Raw genomic sequence first — 23957 nt, forward strand, 5'->3', positions numbered from 1 at the left:
GCAAATGCCAGCCAAAACAGAAGTGCCATGAGCAGCTCTGGGGCTGAGGGAAAGAAACACGGTGCATCACAACCACCCGATGGTTTCAGCAGCTGGTGCCATCCAGTCACACCCTGAAGAAAGCCCATCTCTACAAAGACCCCTTTCTGGCCTTGAAGGGTGGCAGTATCAATGACCAGCTGCATCACCTTACTTACAAGCAACAGGTTCCCTGGTGCTTTGGCTCTTTTGAGCTGGAAAACAGAGCCATCACCCCAAGGTACTGCAGGTGGCCAATTAGAGATACTGACTTTATGATGGACTGAAGATGTTGCATACCTTGAGCTCACACCATGACTCACCTTGGACATTTAACTGTTGTTTTCTTTCACAGATCTTTTTAAAAACATAAGAAAACATGTGACTTCCCAAAATCTCCTGTTATACTGCTAAATTCTCATATACCATCTTTGAAGAGGCAGTTGCCTCCTGCTTAGTGTAAAGGAACAGACAGCTTGAGCTGCAGTGCTTGCTTCTGCCTTTTTTTATTCTGTGAGTCACCCCAGGTAGTTTGGAAATGTAGGCTCTGGGGGGAATTCTTAGGGCTACATTTTATTGGAAGGTTCCAGGCTTCCTGCCTTTGCAGTGGAGCACACCCAAATCCCAGCTGAGTCAGAAGATGATGAGAATCTGGAAAATAAAATGGAGCCAAGTCTCATCTCAGAGTATGACCCCTGAAGGAACGATGTCCAAAAGAGGTGTCACTTGCAAATGTGGTCCTGAGCGTTTTTCTCCCCCAGCCTCACCCTCTCTGCAGGCCCACACCAAGAGGCTCTAGGAGGAGGCCACTGAACACACACTCATTGTTGAAGGCCTCACAGGCCATCCAGATGAAGCAAGCTCATTTTAGGTGATGTTAGTAACACAGACCAAGTATTTTCTGAGCATCCCAGATGTTCTCTTTGTATTATCCCTTTTAGCTTGAACTCAAGAGTTACACAGATAAGTACTTTTACCATCTTAGTGCAATATTTTTGGGCATTTCATTCATACTCATTGAAATTGTAACGTTGGACTTCAGCCTCCTGTTCTTTGCTTCAAACAGGCCTTGCCTCCTACACCTCCTCCTACTGAACTTGGCACAGTGCAAGTTGCTTTGTGCTGTGATGCCTAAGGCCAGGGTACAGCTGAGGAGCAGCGAATTTGGGGTAGATGAATCTGTGCTCCAACACCTTTTCAGTTCTTTCTCTTTGTTACACTTGGCCATGTTCTATTTTTGTAGAGAGAAGCCAAGAAGGATTGTAACACATATATTCTGCACTCCTTTCAACTAAGCTTTGTTCTTTCAGAGCTAACCCAGCAGTTTGCCCTTTCCATTTCCCATATATATTTTAAGATACAATGCTGGCAGATTATTCCAGCTGTATTTGCATTGTAGTTGTAATAAGCATTAACTGTATTAACATTCACCTTACAGCATCTTATATATCTAGAGTGGGAAAATATTCTGGTTGGCATTAATGCATTTCTGTTCTGACACAAGAACTGACTCTCCATTTGGAAAGAATTCCATTGAATATTCACTTGACTGATTTTAATCTCCTTTCACATTTGCATGTAAGTTCTTCCTTATCCTCTCCCCTCTTTCTTTGTCCTTTGGGTTTTGACTGGTTTTGTAATACATCGAGCATTTTATTCATCTATAGCTGACTCAAAGTCTCTTCAGTAGTTTTGTACTGTCTGAAATTCCTACTGCCAGTTTGTCAGTTTGCATCATCTAACGATGTACCTGCTATTATGGGGGTTTTGGTGATGTTTCTAAAATAAGCGTAGTGTTGGGCAGCTCAGCATCAGGTGGAAGGTGCAGATCTCTGCTTTTATAGCAAAGATTGATTCTGCAAGAGGATAAATAAAGGATTTGCTCATTGTGGATGGGAGGGTGGCAACTTTAGATATACTTCTGCTATCTTTTGCAGGCAGGAGGTCTGTCCTTGCCCTGAGCTGGCTGCACGTTTACCTTGCTGTTAGGGTGGTCCTTGCCAGAGATTGTCCATCCAGCTGCTTTGTCACACTTGGTATCCTAGGCTCAGCACAGGGCTGATGACCTCAGACTTCCAAGTAAAGAGTGACTCACGTCTGGCCAGTGTGGAGGTGAAAAACTCCCCATAAACTTGCTAACAGTCAGTAGCATGACGAAAAAACTCTCCCAGATTTAGCAACTAGGGTGAGAGCATCTTCCTCAGGATGACCCACCGCCTGTGCTTCCCCACCCCGTACCCACGCCAGCGGGAGGCCTCAGGGCACAGCCTTGCCCTGCTGCCGAGCCCCGGCTTATCCCGGGCAGCCCCGAAGGGCTCAGAGCGGCGCTGAAATCCCTTTTCCCTGTCGAAAACAGCGGCGGGGGGGCGGGGAGAGGGAGTTTACGGCGCCTCCGGGCAGCCAGTGCCTCCTCCGCGGCCGCAGGCAGAGCCGCAGCTGGCAGGCAGCCCCAGCTGGCCGGGGTGGGGGCCGGCAATCAAAAAGCCTGGGCCGGTACAAGCCCTGGGGCTGCGGGAGCGCTCTGCGGGCTGCTCGGGGCGCTGTGGCTCTTGCGGGGCCGCGGCAGCCGCTGCCCGGTGCGGGGGGGGGTCTCCCGCCCGCCCTTTCGGGCCGCTACCGTCATGGTGTCGTGCGGGGCCTTCCAAAGCTTCCTCTTCGAGTACGACACCCCCCGCATCGTGCTGATCCGGAGCCGCAAAGTGGGGCTCGTCAACCGGGCGGTACAGCTCGCTATCCTCGCCTACGTGATCGGGTGAGCCCCGCTGCCGGCCGGCGTGTGTGTCCGTCCGTCCGTCCCCCTCCCTGGCCGTGGGCAGCCGCGACTGTAATCGGGGGCTGGGGGGGGAGGAAGGGAGGGGTGGGGGGCGGTCTATGGGCGGCCGCGGGAGGGAAGGAAGGGCAGCTCCTCGATGGAAAACTCCCCCATGGTACATGGGGCTGAGGGGCGGGACGACAGCTCCCAGCTGCCGGGACCCCCGTTACTGTCCGGGAGGCGGCGGCTGAGGGGGCGTTGGCGGCGGTGGGTGCTGCCACCGAGGGGTGATGTACTGGTGGTGGGACAGCCCAGCTGGGCTTGTTGGGCTGTGAGGAGGCAGCTTGCAGGGAGCCTGGCCAGTCCTTCCCCCGGCCGGGCCATGAATAAAAGCTGTAACTGCGCCCTGCCCAACCGGGGAAAGCAAGGAAGGGGATCGGGAAGGAGCTTGCTGGGCCTGTGACCCTTTTGTAGGGGAGCTGTGAAAGTCTGGGCCGGCCCTTTCAAGTGACACACGAATAAAGGAGACGTTCCCACCTCCTGTGCTGGTTTATGATGTTTATCGGCTTTTTTTTATTATCTTTCTTGCAGCTGGGTCTTTGTGTGGGAGAAAGGCTACCAGGAAACAGACTCTGTGGTCAGCTCTGTAACCACGAAGGTGAAAGGAGTAACGCTGACAAACACATCCACCTTGGGAGCCAGGATCTGGGATGTGGCTGACTATGTCATCCCTCCTCAGGTATCAATCGCTCTCACGTGCAGAGGAAGATATTGCTAACAACCAGCTACTGCTGTGTCAAAGCTCACCAAGGTCTGCAGCAGCTTTGGCCCCAGCGTGACCTTGATAAGAAAGAATGAAGCAGCTTTGCTTTGTTACAAATCATGCTGGGCACCTGCACTGCTAACCTGGGGGAAGGTGGCTTCCAGAAGCCTCTGTGTGTGCTTGTATAGAAGGGAGATTTTTTCAGACTTCAGGAAAAAACTCCCAACAGTAACCACGTGTCCTCTTTCTTCCTGCTTTCTGAAGTAAACAACTCCAAGTTGACTTGTTGGCAGGAACACTGAGAATAACCTACAAGCCATTTGATGCGGAACTGAACGGGAGGTGTTGCTGTAGTTACTGATTGACCATGTGTCTGTGGGAATCTGCGCTGCGTGAGCGAGACGTGGCAGCCTCCGGGGCTGGTGGGCATGGCCAAGCTGCTGGTCGCAGGTCACCTCATGTCTGAGCTGCAGTGTGGGGGGGAAAAAAAGCCACAGATTCTGGCTGAGTGATTGTATTTGCATATCAGCAGGCTGGAAGCAAATGAGAGATCCCAAGTTGTACAGATCTGAAAATAAAGGAAGTGGAGGAGCAGAGCAGGACTGGTCTTAGTTCTAATAATAAAGGTGTGGGAGTTGTGCTCAGACTTGCAGCTGGAGCTTTAATTCTGCCTCTGCCTCACGACTCCCCTGAGGAACTGCGTGATCTCTGTTTTCATAATGGGAGTGAGGAAATTTGGACCAAGTGGGAGGACAGAAAGGGTTTCTGGTCCCACACTCCCTCCTCTGCCTAAAGGCAGTGGTATCAGCTGATGCACGTGGGACTCTGCTCCTTCAATGGCACACCAGCACTGTCCAGGTCCCCTCTGCAGGGCCACCTGGGCTCTGCCAGCAAGGGCACTTGAGGCAGTGCCTTGGATATTCTTTGCAGTCCGTTGCTTTTAAATTTCCTTCTTGTTTTGCATATTCAGCAGGAGAACACTGTGTTTGTCATGACCAATGCCATACTCACACTGAACCAGAGCCAAGGCCGCTGCCCAGAGGTAGGTACAGGATCTGCTTTGATCCTGCCTTGTGCAAGGGAGGGAGTTTGTAGAGTTTTTTGTAATTGTTGTTCCTTTCCAGTTTCCAGATGATCAAACAAAGTGCAAGGTGAAAAGCGACTGCGTTGCAGGATATGTTGGCACCCACAGCAATGGTAAGAAGCTGGCCTGTGTTGATACCTCTGCACTGTGTGAAGGAAGCAGCATCTCACTTCTTGTTCTTGTTCGCTCATGTCTGAGAGAACAGAAAGGGAAGCTTGTGGTTACACTTCTGGAGGAGAGCAGATGGGCTTGGGCTGGTTTGGGTGGATGTTGGACAGATGTGTGTTTTGGGAGTTAGCAAACAGAGGTGAGGGCTTTTGCAAGACCTTGAGTCCATGGAGCAGTATTTTCCATAGATAAGGATTTGACTCAGAAAAGGCCCTGGTTCATCTTCCTCTGAAACTGCAGTACAGATTGCAATGGAAGATAACAGGGGGCTCAGTTCTGGCTCTTCGCCTCTGAGCAGAGTGCTGACACCTTACGGGGTGGGGAGATACCACAAGGCAAATACTGTGGTTTTGCTTAGGAGTACCTCCTTTCACGTGTCTTCCCAGGCATCCAGACTGGGGAATGTGTACCATACAACAGCAGCATCAAGACCTGTGAAGTCCTTGCGTGGTGCCCTGTGGAGGATGACTATCATGTACCCAAGTGAGTGCTTCCTCCTCTGTGTTGGCCCTCCTGAGGGGAAGCAAGCAGTATGCAGCTGATGTTTCTGTCCCTGCGAGGGGCTAATGGCAAAAGCTGACGAGGAGATCACCAAGTCCCTGCGGATTCCTCTTTGTGAAGATAAAAGTGAAACTTAACTTTTCCTCTTGTTTTCTAGGCCAGCATTCCTGCAGGAAGCTGAGAACTTCACCATTCTGGTGAAGAACAACATTTGGTACCCCAAGTTCAACTTCAGCAAGTAAATACAGGGACACATACACATTGTGCTGACTGATCCTTTGGACAGTACAGGGGGGCTGGAAGAGTGGAAGAAGATGCAACAGATCTCTCTCTGTTCTCCTGTAGGCGAAACATCCTCCCCACTATCACCTCCACCTACCTCAAGAACTGTATCTATGACTCCCGGACGGATCCTTTCTGCCCTATCTTTCGCTTAGGGAAAATAGTTGAAGCTGCAGGGCAGAACTTCCAGGAAATGGCTGTGGAGGTATTTGACAGACCTTCCTTTTGGGGCTCAGCTGTGTAGAAGAGGAGCAATAGGTGGTTGTCCTCCTCTGCCTTGTGGCAGCTCTGTAGGACAGAGTAGCTGCAGAATGGAGAGCTGCTCTGACCAAAGGGACTGAAGTCATTTCGACTTGACAAATACTTGACCTTGGCTTGTTTGGGTGGGGTTATGTGCAAGGTCTTTCTGTATCAGAGGGAAAGACTGTTGGACTGGGACTGGGGTTGGGATAAAGGCCAGGAAATCAGAGTCCTGGTCAGCTGAGAACCTAGTGCTGGGATGGACATGCACTTGAACTGCTCACCTTTTCCTCTTCTCCTCTTGACAGGGTGGAGTCATGGCACTGCAGATCAACTGGGACTGCAACCTTGACAGAGCTGCTTCCTATTGTGTGCCAAAGTACTCCTTCCGCCGCCTCGACAGCAAGGACTCTGCCCACACTGTCTCTCCTGGCTACAACTTCAGGTAAGGTGGCCATGGAAGGCACCCCATTCTCTCATTGGCACAGCGTTGCAGGCTGCCAGCACTCCTCTGGCAGTTGCAGGTTGTCCTCATGCTTTTGTTGGTGCTATTGAAGTTGGAGAGTTTCCCTGATGCTCTAAAACACAGAGCAGGTGGGATGCTCACTGTGTGCACACTACAGCAGAGGTGGAAGATGGGTGAAGCTCCACTGACTCTGTCATATTTGCATCAGTGTTTGGGTGACCGTTTCTGAAAGTGGCTTTTTCGTAGCCATAGCTAAGACCCTAGCTGAACCAGGAGTTACCCTTGTGGCATACATTCAGGCCAGTATGGATAGGTCCAGGACCTCCAGTAAAACCACTGGTACGGAGCTGGATAGCTGGGTGTGTCCAGACTCAGAGCTGTCTTAATATGGATTAACCAGTTTACTAAGATTTCTGACAGTCCTGGCCATGAGGAAATGTGGCTCAGGGCTTGTTTCTAGAACCACAAACTGGCTTAGCACAGGGGATCTCTTTTGGTGGGACTTGAATGAATTCCCTGAGAGGGAACTGGGTGTTGGAGTGTCAGGCGGTACCAGCTGGAGGGTATTGCAGCCCGGCTGGTGCAGGTTCTTAGGTGCTCTTGCTCATTCCAGACCATGGTGCAGCCCCTTACCAATTCTTTCTCTTTTCTTCTACCCCCTTCTATACTTCCTCCTGCCTTAGTCAACCCTGTGGCAGAGTAAGTCTGACCTCACTTCTTTGTCCTCATCCCTGTCCCCTGTTATTTGCCCGCAGTCCCATTGTGTGGGACAAGGAACAGCCTTTGCATACCAGGCTGAGCTGTGCTGCCTGCTCTGGCCCTGCCTTCCCCTGGCTGCCTGCACTCCCGCAGCCTCCTGGTCCCCTCTGTCTGAGGGTGCTGATTCCCCATGTGTCACTGAATTTCTTCCTGTCTGACCTCTAGTAAAACTAACTTTCTCCCCTTCCTGTGCTTTGCAAGGTTCCTGATTTGGCTTGTGCTGCTGTTTTAAATCCTCCTGTTCTTTTTTCCTGCATGTGCTTGTCTGCATGAACTCTCCACCCTTTGGGGCTTTTCTCTGAAAGCACCTCTGTTCAGCCCATCCTCTTGGGATGGGGGACACACCTGGGTGTTGCATGATCACATAAATGACCTCAACATTTCCAGCTAAGCTCTGACCTTTTTTTTTTTTCCCTCCAGGTTTGCTAAGTACTACAGGGAAAGTAATGGCACCGAATCACGGACGCTTGTCAAAGCGTATGGCATCCGCTTTGATATCATAGTGTTTGGAAAGGTAGGATGGCTTAATTCCTTCTGGTGAGGGCTTTGGGGATGCTGAAAAAACACGTACTCACCCTTGTAACTGTCTTCTAGGCAGGAAAATTTGATGTAATTCCTACCATGATTAACATCGGCTCTGGCTTAGCGCTGTTTGGTGTGGTAAGTGAGGCTGGGTGCACTTGGACTCAGCTCTGGGTTAGTGCCTCTGTTCTGAGGGTCACTGTCTTAACCTCTTCTGCTCTCTGCTAGGCGACAGTGCTCTGTGACATTGTTGTTCTGTATTGCATGAAGAAGAAATACTACTATCGGGAGAAGAAATACAAGTATGTGGAGGATTATGAACTGGTAAGCATCCCTGAAAGCAAAGTGGCTTCCTCCTCTGACTCTGCAGATTCTGAAACAGGATGCAGAAAGTCCACATCAAACAGGGAATTCTGAACCACAGCTCTGAGGAAGCTTCTGTCTTTGCCAGAGAAGCTAAATTTTACCTCAAAGCTGTGGCAGGGAGGAACGTTAGAAACAAATATTGTCATGTTTCCTGGGCAACTAAACTTCAGAGGGAAATGTATGTTCAAAACCTTGTTGTGCTCCCACTGCACCTCCTTTTTGGGTTGCAGTCATTGCCAGTTGCCTTCTGAGAGCTACAGGCAACAGCTCTGCCCCCCTCAAATCCTTCCTTGGCTTTTGGGGGTTCCTGCTGCTGAGAACAAACCCATTCAACAGGACGGGGATGCTGACAGCTATGGCTCTGTTCAGGGTCCAGATGTTGGCAGAAGGATTTAGTGGGGCAGTGGTGCTCCTTTGGCTGGTGCTGAGGGCAGAGCTCAGCCTGTGCTTGGCAGGAGGTGGATTTCTGAATGAGAAGCACTGGAAATACAAAGCCGTGAGCTGCAGAGGGTAGTTTGCCTGCACAGAGAGCTTTATGTGAGAGGAAGGGGGAAGTGAATTGCCTCCCAGCAGGGAACTGTCATCTCTGATCTTCACAGGGAGTCGATGAGACATATGGGACCGAGTCCTGACCTCCTGCTGCTCTAGCACCAACTGCTGCTGTGAACATTCCTCTACCCCACCACGAAACCCACCTCCTCTCCACACGAAGGAAGGGGCAACAAACTGGAGAAAGGGACCTTCTTCACTGTTCTTCACGACTTCTGGTGGCTGGAGCCAACCTCTGGACAGAACTGGGTCTGCCCCTCATCTGCATCTTTCCAGGTTAATTGCACTAAGCACAGAAGGAGAATTGTGCTGTTACACCAGGACTCTGCACTGGGTCAGCTGGGACCTGGCCTGCTCTGACATCATCATTATGAGAGTCCTGGCCCTGAGCACGTGGGCAGCAGAGAGCACAAGGTAACAGGCACAGGTTCTTCCTTACAGTGAATGTGGTCCCTGCTTGGGGCTTGCCTAACCTGGGGAGAGCAGTTCCTTGCTCTTGTCAAATTGTTTTTCCTTGCCGTGAAGGAGCGTGATGCTTAGCTGAGCCTGTGCCTACCATTTCATTGTGTGCCCAAGCACCAGTGGCTGCAGACCAGAGAAAGCAGTCTGTGTCTGCTTCCATTGTGCCATGGGAAGAGATTTACTGGTTACAGAGTTGATTTTTCTCTGTTTTGTCGAATTTTGGGGGTACTACTTTAAAATGTCTTTTCTTTTTAATAAAACATCACCCTTTCTCCACCCTCTTCTGAAGTCCTGAGCTGGGTTTTGCCTGTTTATTTTTCCCCAGGGTCAGTGAACTATCTTCCTTTTACACTGATACCACCCATTACTGTAGAGCCATCAAAGCCACACTGCCCTCTGCTTCCCGCCTCATTCTCTCAGCAGTTAGAGGGCGGGGGTGGGGGGGGGGACGACAGGCTAACAGGGCCCCAGGGTCAGCAGAGCAGGGGTCTTACTCTCTCTCGTACCTCCCATGCTCACCACTCCCAGAACCTGGCTCCAAGCTGCTGTACTTGATGGGCTTGCACAGCTCATTGGCTTTTATCTTCATGTGGCATTTCGGCTTATTCTTTATTCGTGTCCCCACTCAAATGGTGCTTTTCCCAGAGTTGGCCCTTGATTCCGTGTGTGTGAACAGTGGGGTTTGATTTAGGCAGGGTCTAGAGCCAACCTGGGCTCATCCTAGCCTAAGAGCCCCAGTGCTTGTGAAGCCCCCTTCAATAAGCAAACTCTCAGACCTGGATAAGACCACCCAATGGTTGCTCTTGATCAACTAACTCCAGATTTGGTTGCATGTCATTTATTTCAACTTGTACAGAGAAGCTTGAACAGCTGTGTGGAAAAACACTTCGGTTTGCTGTTGCTTTTTTCTTCTTCTTAGGTAATATAATTTAAAAGTGGTAAATACACAGTATTTAAACTTGATACACCTGATAAAGTTAAATGCATAATAAAGGGGTAGGGACAAAACACAAGCCTCGGTCATTAAACAAACAGTATAAAAATCAGCAATAGTTCAGGACCTTAGAAAAGAAATGAACAGATAGAGTTCCTGATAGGTGAGAGGAGACCACCAAGAAAACCCACTCGAGACAAGAGGCCTGGCTTCCCCTTAGCACTTTCCTGTGTGCTTTCAGAGCCGAAACGGCTCAGTACCCAGCATTAAGCCTACAGTCAGCACTGGGCTTGCTTGAAAAGGAGGGACTTGGGGGAAGCTATAGCCCAGTTCCAAGGCACAAGCAAAAATGTTTACTTCACTGTAAGGAAAAGCAAAAGAAAAGCTTCACTACTAAGGACCAGCAGCGAGGGAACTGAGCGGATTGATACAGTACAGCTTCTCTAACAGCTCATGCATTTCCACACATCTTCCTCACACAGCCACACTTTAGGCTTTCACCAGAACTAATTGACAAGGGTGGGGGTGGGAGGATCTACATGGAGTTTCTTTCAGAAACGTGTATTTGGCTGCAGCCCCCCCGCCCCGACCCCTCTACATCTGGGACTGAGGGATGCTCCTTTCAGAGAGTGCCTTGGGGAAGGGCCACGCTTTCAGGGTGGTTATGAACCAAGCCCACGTTAGCTGTAAGACATCAAACCATGGTAATATTCCACAGCAGTATCCAGTCTGTGCCTGGGCATGGAGGGATGGGGACAGCTTAGGCCGGTTAGAAGCCGTGCTGCCTCTGGCAAGTGGTAAATGTAAACGATCTCACTAGGCACCTGACAACTCACTAACCCAAGACACGCAGCGCAGAGCATCTCTACAACTCACCTTGAACAAAACACACCACACATTACACCAGCTATAAATAATCAGACAAACACACACCCACCCCTTTTTTTTTTCCCCTTTTTTTTTGCTGAAAAAGTCCATTTACAGGGTTAGAGAACCCAGCTGCCCTCTCACCTGTGTTTCTGCAGTGAATAGTCCTGCTAAGGAAAGGGCAAGCAGGCAGCTTGAGAGCTGGCACCCAAGTTACCTGCTGGGTTTTCCTGTAGCTAAAGCTACAGGGCTCTGGCAGAGCTCCAGCCCAAAGCAGGAGGGAAAACAGTGCGTGTCTTATGGCTCCAAACTCTGGAGTGCTGCTCCTAAACCACAAACCGTCCTCACTGGCTTGGGGGAAGAGGCCAGCAGCACAATGTTTTGGTAATAAATTGTGATTTAGGGAGACCAAAGCTTCAAGTGATGAAAAGATGCAAGGGACAGTTTGCGTAGGCGCCTGCGCACTTGCTAACGCTGTCCTGGCTTTAACAAAGACCTGGCCTAACCAGGGATAAACTGGGCCGGGACCGACTGCAGTGGGGCCAAGGAGCTCGGTGTGCTGCTGCTAGCCAAGATCGAGGAAGACAAGGGGATGGTCACTTCCTAAAGGCAGGGCATGTGTGGCTGAAGCTAGCAGGCAGAAACCTTGCTGTTAACCAGATACGGGGGTCTCTCCTGGTCCCTTCCTCCCCAGGGCAAAGAATTACCCCATAACAGTCCCCTATGTGCTTCGGATGTTCAGATCCTCCCTCTCTTTAGAGTACGCCATCGTTTGAACTGATTCAAGGTCACACAAGCACATCAGACTGAGAAGACATCAGACCTTCATCCCACCCCAGGTCTCACACCCCACAAAACAGCTTTACTTACTGCGACCCCTTTCCGCATCCAACTCCTGACTCTTCTCAACTCCCCCACACTCTGCCATCCTCCAGCTTTGGCCGAGCACAGAGAACTTGGGAAAGTGAGCCTGGACACCAGAATGTCTCCCACCACACGACAGATTATTGTTTGTTTGTTTTTTTTACAAGCACCACAAAATAATCAGAGTAATCTGACTGAAGGTGAAAGAGCTCTTCGTAAGAAACAATTAGGCATACACTTAATTTACTAACAAGCCTCCGATCCACAGGCATTCACAAATTACTGGTAACGAACTTGCAAAAAAATACATAGCATTGGCCCCAAAATCCAGGTTAAGAGTTTGGAAAACAAAAGTTTCTTTGAAAATTACTAGCTAATCTAAGTATTTCATTAAGATCTTAAATTCTAAGCAAGCCCTAAGTCTATACTTAAAAAATAGCATAAGTTGTATTATTTTCAGTTGTAGTAAACCATGTAATGTACATGGAAGTGAAGGATTTTTTTACCCTGAATTTTATATTTAATAATATATCTACCTAGATCAAGTAAAAGATTTAGAAACAAACTGTTGTTAGTGCTTCCTCTGCTGTTCAAAACAAACATTCAGCTAAACGCCACCTTTCACTCCCATGTCTGCAGCAAAAATAGTTCAGACTGAACTTAAGCCCTTAAATACCTTTTCCTTTCATACACCCAATACTCAACTTACCCAATCCCAGTCACACCAAGACCTTAGGAAAGGTGTTAATTACCTCAGGGGGGTAATTAACCTCACCTGCTGAACATCCCGAAGATGCTGTTTAACACAACCTGGCTCACAGGCATTCTTTACAAAGCTGCAAAGGTGGGTGTTTGCTTTGTTCCCATGCAGTTAAAAAGATGTTTCAATTAAAACCGAACCAGAATGACAAGAAATAAATGCAACAACATTTCCCGTAGGTCTTGAACTCTCCAGGTGCACACGTGGAGTTTTACTGTTGTCTGTGCCCCCTGGCAAAAGCTTCATCCTTCTGTGTGTGCTCAGCGCCGGGTGTGCAAACACCCCTGGGAACGCTGGCGTTAGTCCCCAGGAATTATTTGGCATTAGCCCCAGGTAAAAGCAGTTCCAAACACAGTTGTTTGACTGCTTTTTTTTTTTGCTTTTCTATTATTTTTTTTTTTTTGCAAAGCACTGTTGCTGCTCAGGACTCTAGCTCACCTCTCTGCTCTCAGCCAGCACCTTTCCCATGAGAAGTCAGCAGTCCAAGTGATCGGAGATGTTCAATGTTTATGACAAGTAGTCGGATGTCTTAAAACATGCTGCTGTGTAAGCTCTACATCCAGCGTTGTAAAATAGCGCCATGTCATGCTGTGTTTGGTGTAGGCTCTGTTTAACGTTGCTCATCCTCAGCTGCACTCTTTAATAACGTGCCCTGGACCAAGTTGCTCAACAGAACCATAAAGTCATGCTCATGAAAGAAGTTCCTCCTCTCCCACGTTGGGCAAGTCGTTGCATTTCAGATTGTCTTCGCTGCCTTGTTTCCTGCTTTAAAAGGAAATAAAACACTTGCTTAGTGACTCACAGTGGACAGTGAGATACCAGCATCTGCCCCTTCCCCACCACGGGACCTCAGGAACCCCCAGCTCCCCTACAACAGCCTGGGAGCACCACAAAAAAAGATGCTCTTCAGCCCAGCGGAGGAACAGGATATGCCATGTCACAAAAATCACCCCACAAGGTGGTTACAGGTCAGACAGACGGGCTGTGAATATCCCAGGTGTGGCCCCACATGGAAGATTTAAAGCCCAGCTCCTCTTGTTCTCCTCTTGTGCTTTGCAGTGATTTCCAGAGCCCTGGACAAGCTGGAGGTGTCCTTTTGGCCCGAGGCAAGGCGATGACACTTACGGCAGCAGGTTCCCAGGGGCAGACAACGACCGCTCGTCCCTCCTGCTCCCTTCGAATGGGTTCCCAAAGGATCGCTTCCGGATCATCGTTTTAACCAGGATCTGCAAGATCATATCAGAGTTCATCAGGGATGCTACCATTTTAATAGGAACATCCTGCTCTCATGCCAAAGGCAATTAAGCAAGCCAGTGCAAACAAGCCAAAGTTCTCCTTTTTTAAAAAAAAAAATCCCACCCCCAAACCAGAAGGAACCACATCTACAAGTCTCCAGCTGCTCCATACAGGGGCTGGACCCTTGTCTGAACCCCATAGTGCAACAACTGAAGATGCACGTGAGAGCCATGCTAGGTGTGAGATGCTGGAAAGGAAAGCAAAGACAAGTGTGGGAAGATCTTTCTCCTCCCCAAAAGTAGGTCTGGCTGATCACTGCATGCAGAACCTGCAGCCCTCCAGTTCCCTGTGGTTACCTGGCAGAACTCATTGGAATGGGAGAGGGAAAGGAAGGAACTGGCACAAATTTGCCTTAATGTTTACCAAAGCCAAGCTGGGCAATCGCCTGTTTGTCTAGCTTTGGCTGCAAGAACTCAAAGGTAGCCAGTGTCAGTGGCCATGGGAGGCAGCTGGGAACACAGCAAGCATCGGTCGGGGCTGTTCCCAGGCATCCCCCAACTTATTTTGCTGGTAGGAGGAAAGAACAACGTGAACAGTGCAGGACCCTGCCTCGGCATGTGCATCCCACACTGTGAAGCCCAGCTTCATTTTATATCGCTCCCAATCCCTCTGTGCCTTATGTATCTGCTCACCGGAGCACACCGGGAACCCGTATGTATCCAAAACGTGTGTGCTAGCAGAGTCCTGTGGGGGAAGGCCTTAATCAACTCTTTAAAAGGGTAGATAATGGCAGGACAAGGGGGAACGGATTGAAGCTGAAGGAAGAAAGGTTTAGATTAGATATTAGGGGGAAGTTTTTTACAGAGAGAGTGATGAGGGGCTGGAACTGGCTGCCCAAGGAGATGGTGGATGCGCCGTTCCTGGGGGTGTTCAAGGCCAGGTTGGATGGGGCCCTGGGCAACCTTGTGTAGATCCAGGCTGGAGGTTGGTGGCCCTGCCTGTGGCAGGGGGGTTGGAGCTCTGTGATCCTTGGGGTCCCTTCCAACCCAGACCATTCTGTGATTCTATGACTATGTGAGAGTTGAAGCCACGTGAATCTCTTACTCAAGCATAAACGCCTGCAGTTGGGTGCACCAAAGATCAGCCACTGGAGGGTAATTTTGAAGAACAAATAGAAAATGGGAAAATACAAGATCTGCCCGGAGGTGGCACGTTATTTAACAGCCAAGAGCTGCAGTAAAAGCCCATTAGCCCTGAGCTGTGCTAAACATATCTGGATTTTCAACAGGGCTGGGAGCACTGAGCCATCCTCCGCTGCATCGCAATAAGCCACCTCCGAACAGGAGAGAAAGGGAAAACCCCTTATCAACGGTGATCTCTTTAGAGCAGGATCTGTTTTTTCAGCTTCAGCAGCACAAGGTGCATTTGCATATTAACGTACCTGCGGTTAAAGAGACTTCTGCAGGGCACCAACGTGAGAGAGAGCTCCAGAAACGGGGCCAGATGTGGGCACGGGTGGGAGATGGGAAAGGGGCTTCAAAGGGAGACTAATACTCCAAACAAAGTCTCAGCCTGGGTGTCTACCAGCAGATTACACTGTGCCAGGTAACTGTGAGTGGCCACTCATCATTTTTTCTAGTGTAAGGGCTACTGTGCACCCAAAAATATCCTTAGGTTCAAAATCCAGGAGGATTTCAGTTTTCACACAGGGCAGGGTTACGCTGTGGTGCTCATCAGCACAGCACAGTGTGGAGAATAAAAACATGAGCTTGAAAAGAAATGAGATGAATTCACCAAGAATAGCTCCAGGCGGGGGCTGGCGCACGCCGTGGCCCAGATAAAAATCTCCATCCTGGAAGCTCCTGGGAAGCTCCTGCAGCTCCTGTGGCTGGATGGGCAGAACAAGAGAGGAGCAACTCGTGCCTGGCCAAAACACCCACTCCTGGCTGTGGGCATGTCCTGGACCAGATGTGCTCAAACCCTGAACTCCATCAACCAGCTCAAGCACAGAGAGCGGCAAAAGTGCTGACAGGTCCCTCTGGGACCTCTCTGATGTGTCTCCCTGCTCCATGGGGTATGGCCACCTCCAGCGAGATGCTGAGACCCCGCCTCACAGCACTTGTTTCCAAGAGAAGGGAGGTCTTTTGTGTACTCCTGCCCAAAGCTTTTGCCCTTCAGCACCAACCTCTGGCTGCATGGGACCAGCCCAGAAGGCAGCAGAGCCCAGTGAGCGCCCACAGAGCATCGCCTCCCTCATACTCACCACGGTGGCCAGGCTGGGGATGTGCTTGACCGAATTCTCCACCTCCTCCTCCGTCACCTCGACGAGGGTGCAGTTCTCATCCTCCGTGGGCAGCAGCTCCGCTCCATTCTTGGTGACCCAAGGGTGCAACTTCAATTAATAACACAGCCTGTCAGGAACGATTTCCTCTTTTTCGTAACTCAAACAACACAAGCCTGGCAAACGCATCTCCTCACCCAAGCTATGGCCCCTACGTGCTCCTCAAATACCAGAGAGCAGGGGAGAGACCGTGCCATCCCGCTGATGAGCCGTCTCACCGCAGCGCTGCGGGGAACAGCTCATCCAGAGCCAGCACTGGCCCCATCTACACAACCAAGCAATAACCTTGGTGACCTACAGCACTGGGTTTTAGAGGAAGACCTATTTTCACTCTCATCTTATGGATGAGACAGTGCCAAGGGGCAGCAGTGAGTTGTTCCAGACCATACGTATGAGCAGCGGTGATGGGGAGACCCACCGAGCCCTAGTCTTGGACCTGAATAAATCCACGACAGACGGCAGAAGCCCCTTTTCCTTCTTGCCCGCACTCCTGGCGTCTTGGGCGGCTGCAGGAGGAGCACAGAATGGTTCAGCAATTCCCCCGCCATCCTTTCCCCCTACCTTAGTCTCCATTTTCTCAGCTTCTCGCCCCTTCCAGGCTCCGGCAGGGGCAGAGGACCAGAAATCTCCTGCGAAAGGCTGTTGCACAGTACTTTCCTGGTAGCAGAGGAAATACTGTACTCAGGGAATTTCCTTTTGCCTGTGACTTCTGTAGGCACCAAAGGTCCCAAAGCTGAGCAGGTCCCGGAACAGGGGAAGGAACTGGGACTTACCTGCCCAGGGGCCCTGGGCACAGGGGGGAAGACCTAGCCTGGCACGATCAAACTGACTCCCAAAAAAAGCTGAGCAAGGAGAACCCAATGGAAGTGAAGCCACAGCCAACACCAGGGGGTTGGGGCGGTACCTTGATTTCTGGGACCGAAATCCTAGATTCGGGATTTTTATCCAGCATCCGTGTAATCAAATCCTTCAGGAAGTCTGTAACTTCTGGCCTGGGGAAAAGAGCGGGAGAGGAAAGGAGATAGGGAAGGGGTGGGTGCTGCTTGTCCAGTGCCAACCACTGTGGGCCTTGCTGGGCAGACCGGGGCTGGACCCCAGCCCTAGCAGGGATGCAGCTCCAGGTACCCCCAGGTGCCACCCAGCCTTTTCTCTCCAAATACCCCACCTAGGGAAGCAAAATATCCTGCCCTTTGAGCAATCCAAAGCATGATCCCACAGGTACAGGGCTGGGAGAGCCCAACACCACCTCCACTCAGGCTTAAACCCAACAGGCAGTGACTGCAAAGGTCAATCTGTGCCCTCAAATTCCTCTGCAACTTCACTTGCTCCTCCAGCTACTGCAGCCCAAGCCCTGTTGCCTTCACAATTAAGATAAAGGATGTTTCCCAGGGCCAACAGAAGGGCTCAGAGCCTAAGTTTTGCAAACTGCACCAGAGCAGGACCTGCTCTGCAGCACCTGAAAACAGCTCAAATGAGCTTTGAAATAAAGCTGAGGATTGGGGGGAGGATTTGGTACTTACTGATCTGGGAACTCCAATGTTTGGGTCTTGATTTTGTTGTGTAAACTCAGGATCCTTTCATCCATGAAAGGGCACTGCCATGAAGAAAGAGAGGAAAACAACTCTTAACTCCTGGTTAAGGAGCAGGACTGAGACATCAGCCAAGCATCCGGATGGCACAGACCTCACAGGAGGGCAACGACCAAGTTCAAGGGAGACACCTGAAGGTTTCCTATTACATCAAAGCCATCTTTGAAAAGCAATGAAAATAACATTTGACTAAACCATCCAAATTACTACAACTCCTTTCCTAAAAAGTCTGAGCAGGCACAGGGAGGTGGTGGATGCTCCCCCAGGACAAAAGGGGAGCACAGGTCCTTTCGGCTGCATCCACCCCACGCAAGGGCTGAAGTTTCCCATTCCCATCTGCACAGCCCCTTCTCCCCTTGGCAATACCCAACTGCTCAAACAAGGGTGCAGGGTGCCAATCCCAGTGTGTACCCAGCAGCACGGGAAGGACGTGCCAACCCCCATCCCTCCAGATCACTGAAAAATCCATCCCATTACCTGCCCAAACACGAAGCAGTACAGCGTGATCCCCATGGCCCAGACATCCAAGGCCTGCAGAGAGGAGAAATCATAGTTAGGTCTGCAACAGACAGCATGGGTAAGGAAGATTGTTCCAAAACCCCTTAAGTCACCAATAAATACCTTTCCAGAGAAGATTTTCCTGGTCTCTGAGAGGGTCTCCGGTGCCATGAAGGCAGGGGTGCCCACTGTGTTGGTTAAGAGGGCATCAGCCCCCTTGAACTCGTTGCTCACTCCAAAATCAGCAATCTTGACATGCCCATCTTCTCCCACGAGGAGGTTGGAAGGTTTAATGTCCCGGTGGATTATCTTCTGATAGTGCACTGCAGCCAAAGGAAAACCAAACAACTCAGCAGCAGCAACATTGCCCCAAAGCCCATGTGCAGGCTGTTAAGCCTTTCCACCAACCACCGCCAGCCCCACCTTCAAAAATCCTTGTGCAGTAGCACGAGCCACCAGAAACGGCTCCATATCCCAGCAGGAAGTCCAGCCCCCACTTAGAAATAAATAAAAATAAGAAATCCTGCCCTTTTTGCGTAGACACTCACAGTATTCAATGCCCTTGATCAGATCCTGGAAGTAGAACCGAGCCTGGTCCTCGCTGAGAGGTTTCAGGGTTGGGATTTCCATCACGGGGCTGCAAAGGCAATAGAGAGCAGAGCTCATTTCCCATCCGGATGCACTTCAACAGGTCCCAGAGGCTTTGCCACCAGCCAGCAGCAGCACGTGGCCTGAAGCAGAGGTGCACATGGGGCTGTACACAACCACAACCACTACCCAAACCCATCAGAAACCCACCATGAACCTGCCCATCGCCTCGGCTGGCCGAGCTGTGCAAACCCATCTCATGTTCATGCTTTGGTAGGTTTAAAGCTGGAATCCAATACTCACCCTTGCTTCACCAGTTCGAACACTGAAACACAAAAGAGAAGGTGGTTACCCATCACTTAGAGGCCTTTGTGAGCACAGCCCCAGCACGAAGGCATTTTGATGACAAGAATTATGAAAGCCATGGAGTTTGTTGGGTTATTTTAAAGGAGATGCTATCTTAGGCGTGGTACACGCCGTCTGGGATGCTTCTGTCTTCAGAATTAAGGGAATGCTGCCAGCTACCTTAACGCTGCAGCTTCAGCATCGCGAAACAACCTCTGCAGGCACCCTGACACCCTGAGTTTGCCCACAAGACCAAGTCCATGCTCTAAGCAAACCTCTGAGCTGGGCTAGGCAGGGTTCCCACGCTCCTCCACTAGCACAGGCTGGGCATAAAGGGTGGGAAAGAAACGCCTCCTCCGAAAAGCGTGGGTATTTGCATCAAGCAAGCCACTGCAGTCAGCAAGGCAGGCGGGGAAGCAGCTCGTTTGTAGGGTGGATGCCAACATGTCCCTTGGTCTTGAGGCTTTCTAGCAGCCCAGCTTAAAAGCTGAGAAGATAAATGCTGATACCTCTCGTGGCAAAGCTGCACCTGCCCTTGAATTAAAGCCTACGGAGTGCCACAAATTACTCCTGTCTCCTCCCTGAACTCAGATCCCATTTGCTCTGATCATTAGAGGGGATTTGCTCCTCCAGCACATCCGGGCCATAGCTGCTCTGGAGGAGAGACCCAACCCCACACAGAGCTGCCCCGAGAGAAACCCCATCCCTCTGAACCCCCACGAGCACCGCAGGGTGTCGGGCAGTTACCCATGTACAAGTGGTCCTCGCTGGGGTCATCCAGAACCTGCCAAAAGAAGCAGAAAGGAAGGTAAACAGCACCAAAAGAAGCTTGCAAATTAAACACTGGGATTTTTTTATTCCACAGCCATCTCAGCCCTGCACCATCTGCACCGTTAGCACGGTCTGCTAATCACTGAGCCTCTACCCACAAGGGCTGGGGGGTGCGGGGGGGGGAAAGGAGGACAGAGAGATAGCTGTACTTCAAGGAAGTAAATATTTAAAACACACAGAAAGCAGCATCTGACTCATGAGCCAAATAAACTCCAGCCTGCACATCCCTTAATTTTTGGACTGTTGAATGCAGTTGGTGGGTGGAGGGCAGGGCGGCTGTACCACAGAACCCATGAAAACACCAGCTCTTCCCCAAAACCATCTGAGCACTTGTGTCTTCCAAGGAATTGCCATTTTTTTCTGTGTTTCCCTTTAAAACCCTTTTAAACCAGAGAAAAGTGAAGTCTCCCATAAGCAGGACCTGCCGTGGCCATCCCAGCCTCTCAGTGGTCGCTCCTCTCTGCCCAAACAAACGTGTAGCCCATCCCTGCAGCATCCAAACTCCTTCATGCTCAGGGTGAGTTTCGGGAAGGGGGGGTGGCTGACACTTACCTCCACCAGCTTCACCACGTTGGGGTGGTCCAGCTTCTTCAGGATGGCAATCTCCTGGTAGACCTGTTCAATGGGCCCTTTGGGCTGCACGCAGCCCTCAGAGGCAGCTTTGGCCCCGCGGGGCGGTGGGCGACCTGCGGGAAAGGCAAAGATGGGGTGTCTGGTTGGGAACAAGCCCCTGGGGTCCCCAGATCACCTCCCACCCTAAAACTTTTGCACTACTTACGGGGGAAGCCCGCCTGTCTCATCAGCTTCTTTTTGGAGAGAACTTTCATTGCCTGCGAAAGGGGGAAAAGACGTTGGATTTGGGGCAAATCATGGATAAAATGGGACTGGTGGGATGGGGCTGGCACGGAGTCAGCAGAGGGGATCTGTCCACATCCCCCATCCCGCCCACTGCAGGCTCTGGGGACACGTGCTACTCACATAGTAGGTGTTATCGTCCTCGTTGTAGGCCAGCTTCACCACTCCGTAGGAGCCCTAGAGAGGGGCACAGCCATGGGGAACCCATTAGGGTTAGTGGTCCAGAAAACCCCACAGCTCCAAATGGGGCTCTGGCCTCCTCCACAAACCAGCCCCACCGGAGATGGCAGGTGATGCCAGGATAGTGGGATGTGTGGGCTGGCATAACGTCACTGGCAAAGAGAAGCTTCATATGTCCCGTTCCATGGGAGGGAGGGGGAATGGGGGAACAGGGAAAATTAATAATTTTGGGTTTAAAATATCCAATTCAGTGGACACCAGCCAGAAGAGACCAGCACTGTGTGGAGGAGCCGGCCAAGTTGCAGTGGTGAGTGGCTGAAATTGCCATCTCACCAGCTCGGCAGCAAAAGCCATCTCAGCATGCCCCCAACCCACACCCCCCTCCCCATCCCACCTCAAACCCAGCCCATACTCACCTTCCCAATCTCGTCCTTCAGCTTGTACTGGTTGAGCTGCACACAGTCCTGCGGGGAGGGACAGAGAGGTCGGACAGGAGGCAGGAAGCCACTCACGTTCACTCTCCTCCTGTTCATCTCCAGCAAAACCTTCTCTGCAAACTCACACCCTGCTCTGCTCTGCCCAGGCACCCACTTGGGGCTGGGCAGCTTCCACCAGCGACCCATAAACGTGTTTGTAGACAGCTAATTGCAAATGTTAATGGCTGGACAGGCAATATATTGTCCAGGTGTCAGTGGGGATCAGCAGTCGGGAGAGCCCAGAGGGTTTAACACCCACAACCGGGCACTGAGTGGTTTTATTTCTCCTGTTTGCTGTCTGTTGGCTGACAGGCTGGGGGCAGGCAGGGACCTTTGCTCGTCACATCTCAGCCAGTCTCTCCCTTTTATTTTTGTAGGAGTGAAAACTGCAGCACGGCACCAGCTCCCCCCAAAACATGGCCATGAGAGCCGGCAGCATCTCCAAAAGGCACAAAACATGGCAAGCCACCCATCCCACCTCCCCGAGAGCTGTCCCTACGTACAAGGATGGACCAAGACGTCTCACCACCTCCCACCATGTATCTGCAGACATGTTTTATCCCGAAGAGCCAAGTGGGAAGCAATGCCACGGGTGGAGTGGGGCAGGAGAACCGTGGGAGTAGCGACGACTCCCCCTCACCTGGAGTCCTGTGATGGACACGCGGTTCGACTCCACTGTTGGCCGCCGCGGCAGCCGTGGGGAAGAGTGCGGGGACGTCACCGGAGAATAAGGGAGGGATGGGTAGATGAAGCGTTCGTTGGCACCGTTGCCGGTCCCGGGCGAGCGGGCAGGCTGCGACCGCTCCTGCAAGGAGAGCTTTCGGCCGGAGAGGTGCAGCTTCGCCCTCGGCTCCGGTCCATCCCCAAAACCCTCACCGCCGGGCACGTTCATCTCCTCCTCCTCACTCATGCTCGCCGTTGCGTCGTACTCGGTCACCACGATGAGCGAAGCCATGCCGGGGCAGCGGGGGCTCAGCGGCGGGGGGTCCCGCGGCACCCCGGGCGCTCGGCAGCCGCAGCCTCGGTCAGGGCAGAGGGGCCACGGTGTGGGCGAGCTGCCGGGGACGCATGATGGCATGGTGTGACAGACAGGCTCATCCCGGCCACGCTGCGACGACGGAGAGGCGTGAGAGGCGTGCCTGCAAGCACAGGGCAGCTCAGATGGGAAATGAGATTTCCTTACTCTGCCAATTAATTTATTCACCCCAGAGGGGACGATAAAGCCAAGGGCAGCAGCACAGGATGGCACTGGGGTGGGCACCCACCCTGGCATGGGGCAGACCCCAGGCAGAGGCTGGGCTCAACTCCAAAGCTGCTCCATGCCCCCCCCCCTTTACCTGAACCCTCTGGGGAGTAACCACCCATCAGCAGGGTATTTTACAGGGGCAGGATCGGGCCCTACACTAACCTAGCACAAACACCACCCTGTTCCTCACTTTACTGCTCAGCCCCACAGCCTGAGCAGACACGTCTCTGCCAAACACCCCCCGAATGAAGCAGTTTGCGGGCACAGGAACCTGCTTACCAAGCGTGGGGCGCAGGATCAGCACCCTCAGCTCACTGCCTCCTCCGACAGCCCATCATTGCCAGCGATTTCTCTTCCTCACCCCAGGTTTCCCCTACAGCCTTCTGTGTAAAAATCAGGTTGCAGAACCTGAGGATAAATGGGAAACAATTCTGTTAGCACCACATAATTTCATATATATACATATATATATAAACATATATTCTAAAAAATAATTAAACAATAAGTCTAAAAGGGGAGAAAACTGTCTCATTCACCCACAGGCACCCCACAGCAGCCAGGGCATTTCAATGCTTGGTTGGTTGTAAGCCACCACTTTTCCCTGCCATGACACTGGTGCTGGTTTTTAATTTCTAGGTTAATGAGTTGCCACAAAAGCAAGCAGGGAATTAAATAAATTTAAAAAAATAAATAAAAAAATAAATCCCCAACCAAACAGCCCAGAAGCAGGAACAAGGTTCGAGGCGTTTTTCTGCCTGGTTCCCACACCTCAGCGAGGCGGCTGGATAAAATTAGCTCCACTCATCTCCATTGAAGTTTCCGTGATGCGCCCACAGCACAACCACTCTGAATCAGCCCCGGCAGAAATTACGGGTCAAGTACAGAAATCAGATTGTCTCCCCCTTCCTCGAGGCTTCACAATGGCCTAATTGCTGTTTTCAACACCAGTCTATAAACCCGAGCAGGATGGGCTCGGGGCGAAAGCCGACCCAGCGCCACTTGCGCTGCTTTGAGGTGCGGAGAAACGCCGGGGATGCGAAGGCTATAAATAAGCCCACGAACAGCAACAAGGACAAACTATTTCAGAAACGCTGCGCTTCGCAGGGCTGAATCTGCTCCTGGCTGGGGCTTTGCTGGGCAAGAGCTGGGAGCTGCCAGCCGAGCCGAGCTGAGCTGGGGCTCCACATCGTGGTCTTCGTGGCTGCAAAAATTCCCCCCCTCCCCAGTGCTGCTAGAGGCCATGGCAGCGTGTTTTAATGCGCTCCCAAAATGGATTAAAATAAACAGGCACACACACCCCCCCTTATTCATCCCAAACCTGCAGGGATGAATCTCGAGGCCGGCTGCCACTGGCCTGCCTTGCGTTGGGCGCCCCGCCAGCGGGCACATATAAATAGCTGTCCCCCGAAGCTGGA

The 23957-nt window shown here is 51.4% G+C and overlaps 2 protein-coding genes across 5 annotated transcripts; one reads left to right on the forward strand and one right to left on the reverse strand.

Annotated features, from left to right (window-relative positions):
* Window positions 1-2639: 2639 nt before the first annotated feature.
* On the forward strand, window positions 2640-9212 carry P2RX4 (purinergic receptor P2X 4; the record flags this gene model as incomplete). The annotated part of the gene is made up of 12 exons (XM_084272198.1): window positions 2640-2770; window positions 3362-3509; window positions 4504-4575; window positions 4658-4730; window positions 5172-5268; window positions 5444-5524; window positions 5632-5773; window positions 6117-6253; window positions 7454-7547; window positions 7628-7693; window positions 7784-7879; window positions 8521-9212. The coding sequence occupies 12 exons, from the start codon at window positions 2640-2642 to the stop codon at window positions 8551-8553; spliced, it is 1170 nt and encodes a 389-aa protein (XP_084128324.1). The 3' UTR covers window positions 8554-9212.
* A 2482-nt stretch (window positions 9213-11694) lies between these two features.
* Window positions 11695-22914, reverse strand: CAMKK2 (calcium/calmodulin dependent protein kinase kinase 2). Of its 4 annotated transcripts, none has more exons than XM_084271801.1 (17): window positions 22822-22914; window positions 21937-22435; window positions 21237-21284; window positions 20764-20817; window positions 20564-20615; window positions 20338-20471; window positions 19702-19738; window positions 18913-18934; window positions 18570-18658; window positions 18145-18344; window positions 18001-18054; window positions 17455-17528; window positions 16839-16926; window positions 16496-16591; window positions 15857-15985; window positions 13483-13583; window positions 11695-13119 (listed from the first exon to the last, which is right to left on the reverse strand). In XM_084271801.1, exons 2-17 carry the CDS (start codon window positions 22372-22374, stop codon window positions 13047-13049), a joined length of 1689 nt encoding a protein of 562 aa, XP_084127927.1. In that variant the 5' UTR covers window positions 22375-22435; window positions 22822-22914; the 3' UTR covers window positions 11695-13046. The 4 variants fall into 4 exon arrangements, with proteins under 4 accessions (XP_084127927.1, XP_084127926.1, XP_084127929.1 ...); XM_084271800.1 differs by having other exon boundaries at window positions 11695-13122; XM_084271803.1 differs by lacking the exon at window positions 16496-16591.
* Window positions 22915-23957: the final 1043 nt, after the last annotated feature.

Source organism: Gallinula chloropus, assembly GCF_964237585.1.
Source record: "Gallinula chloropus genome assembly, chromosome: 17".
NCBI lineage: Eukaryota > Metazoa > Chordata > Aves > Gruiformes > Rallidae > Gallinula > Gallinula chloropus.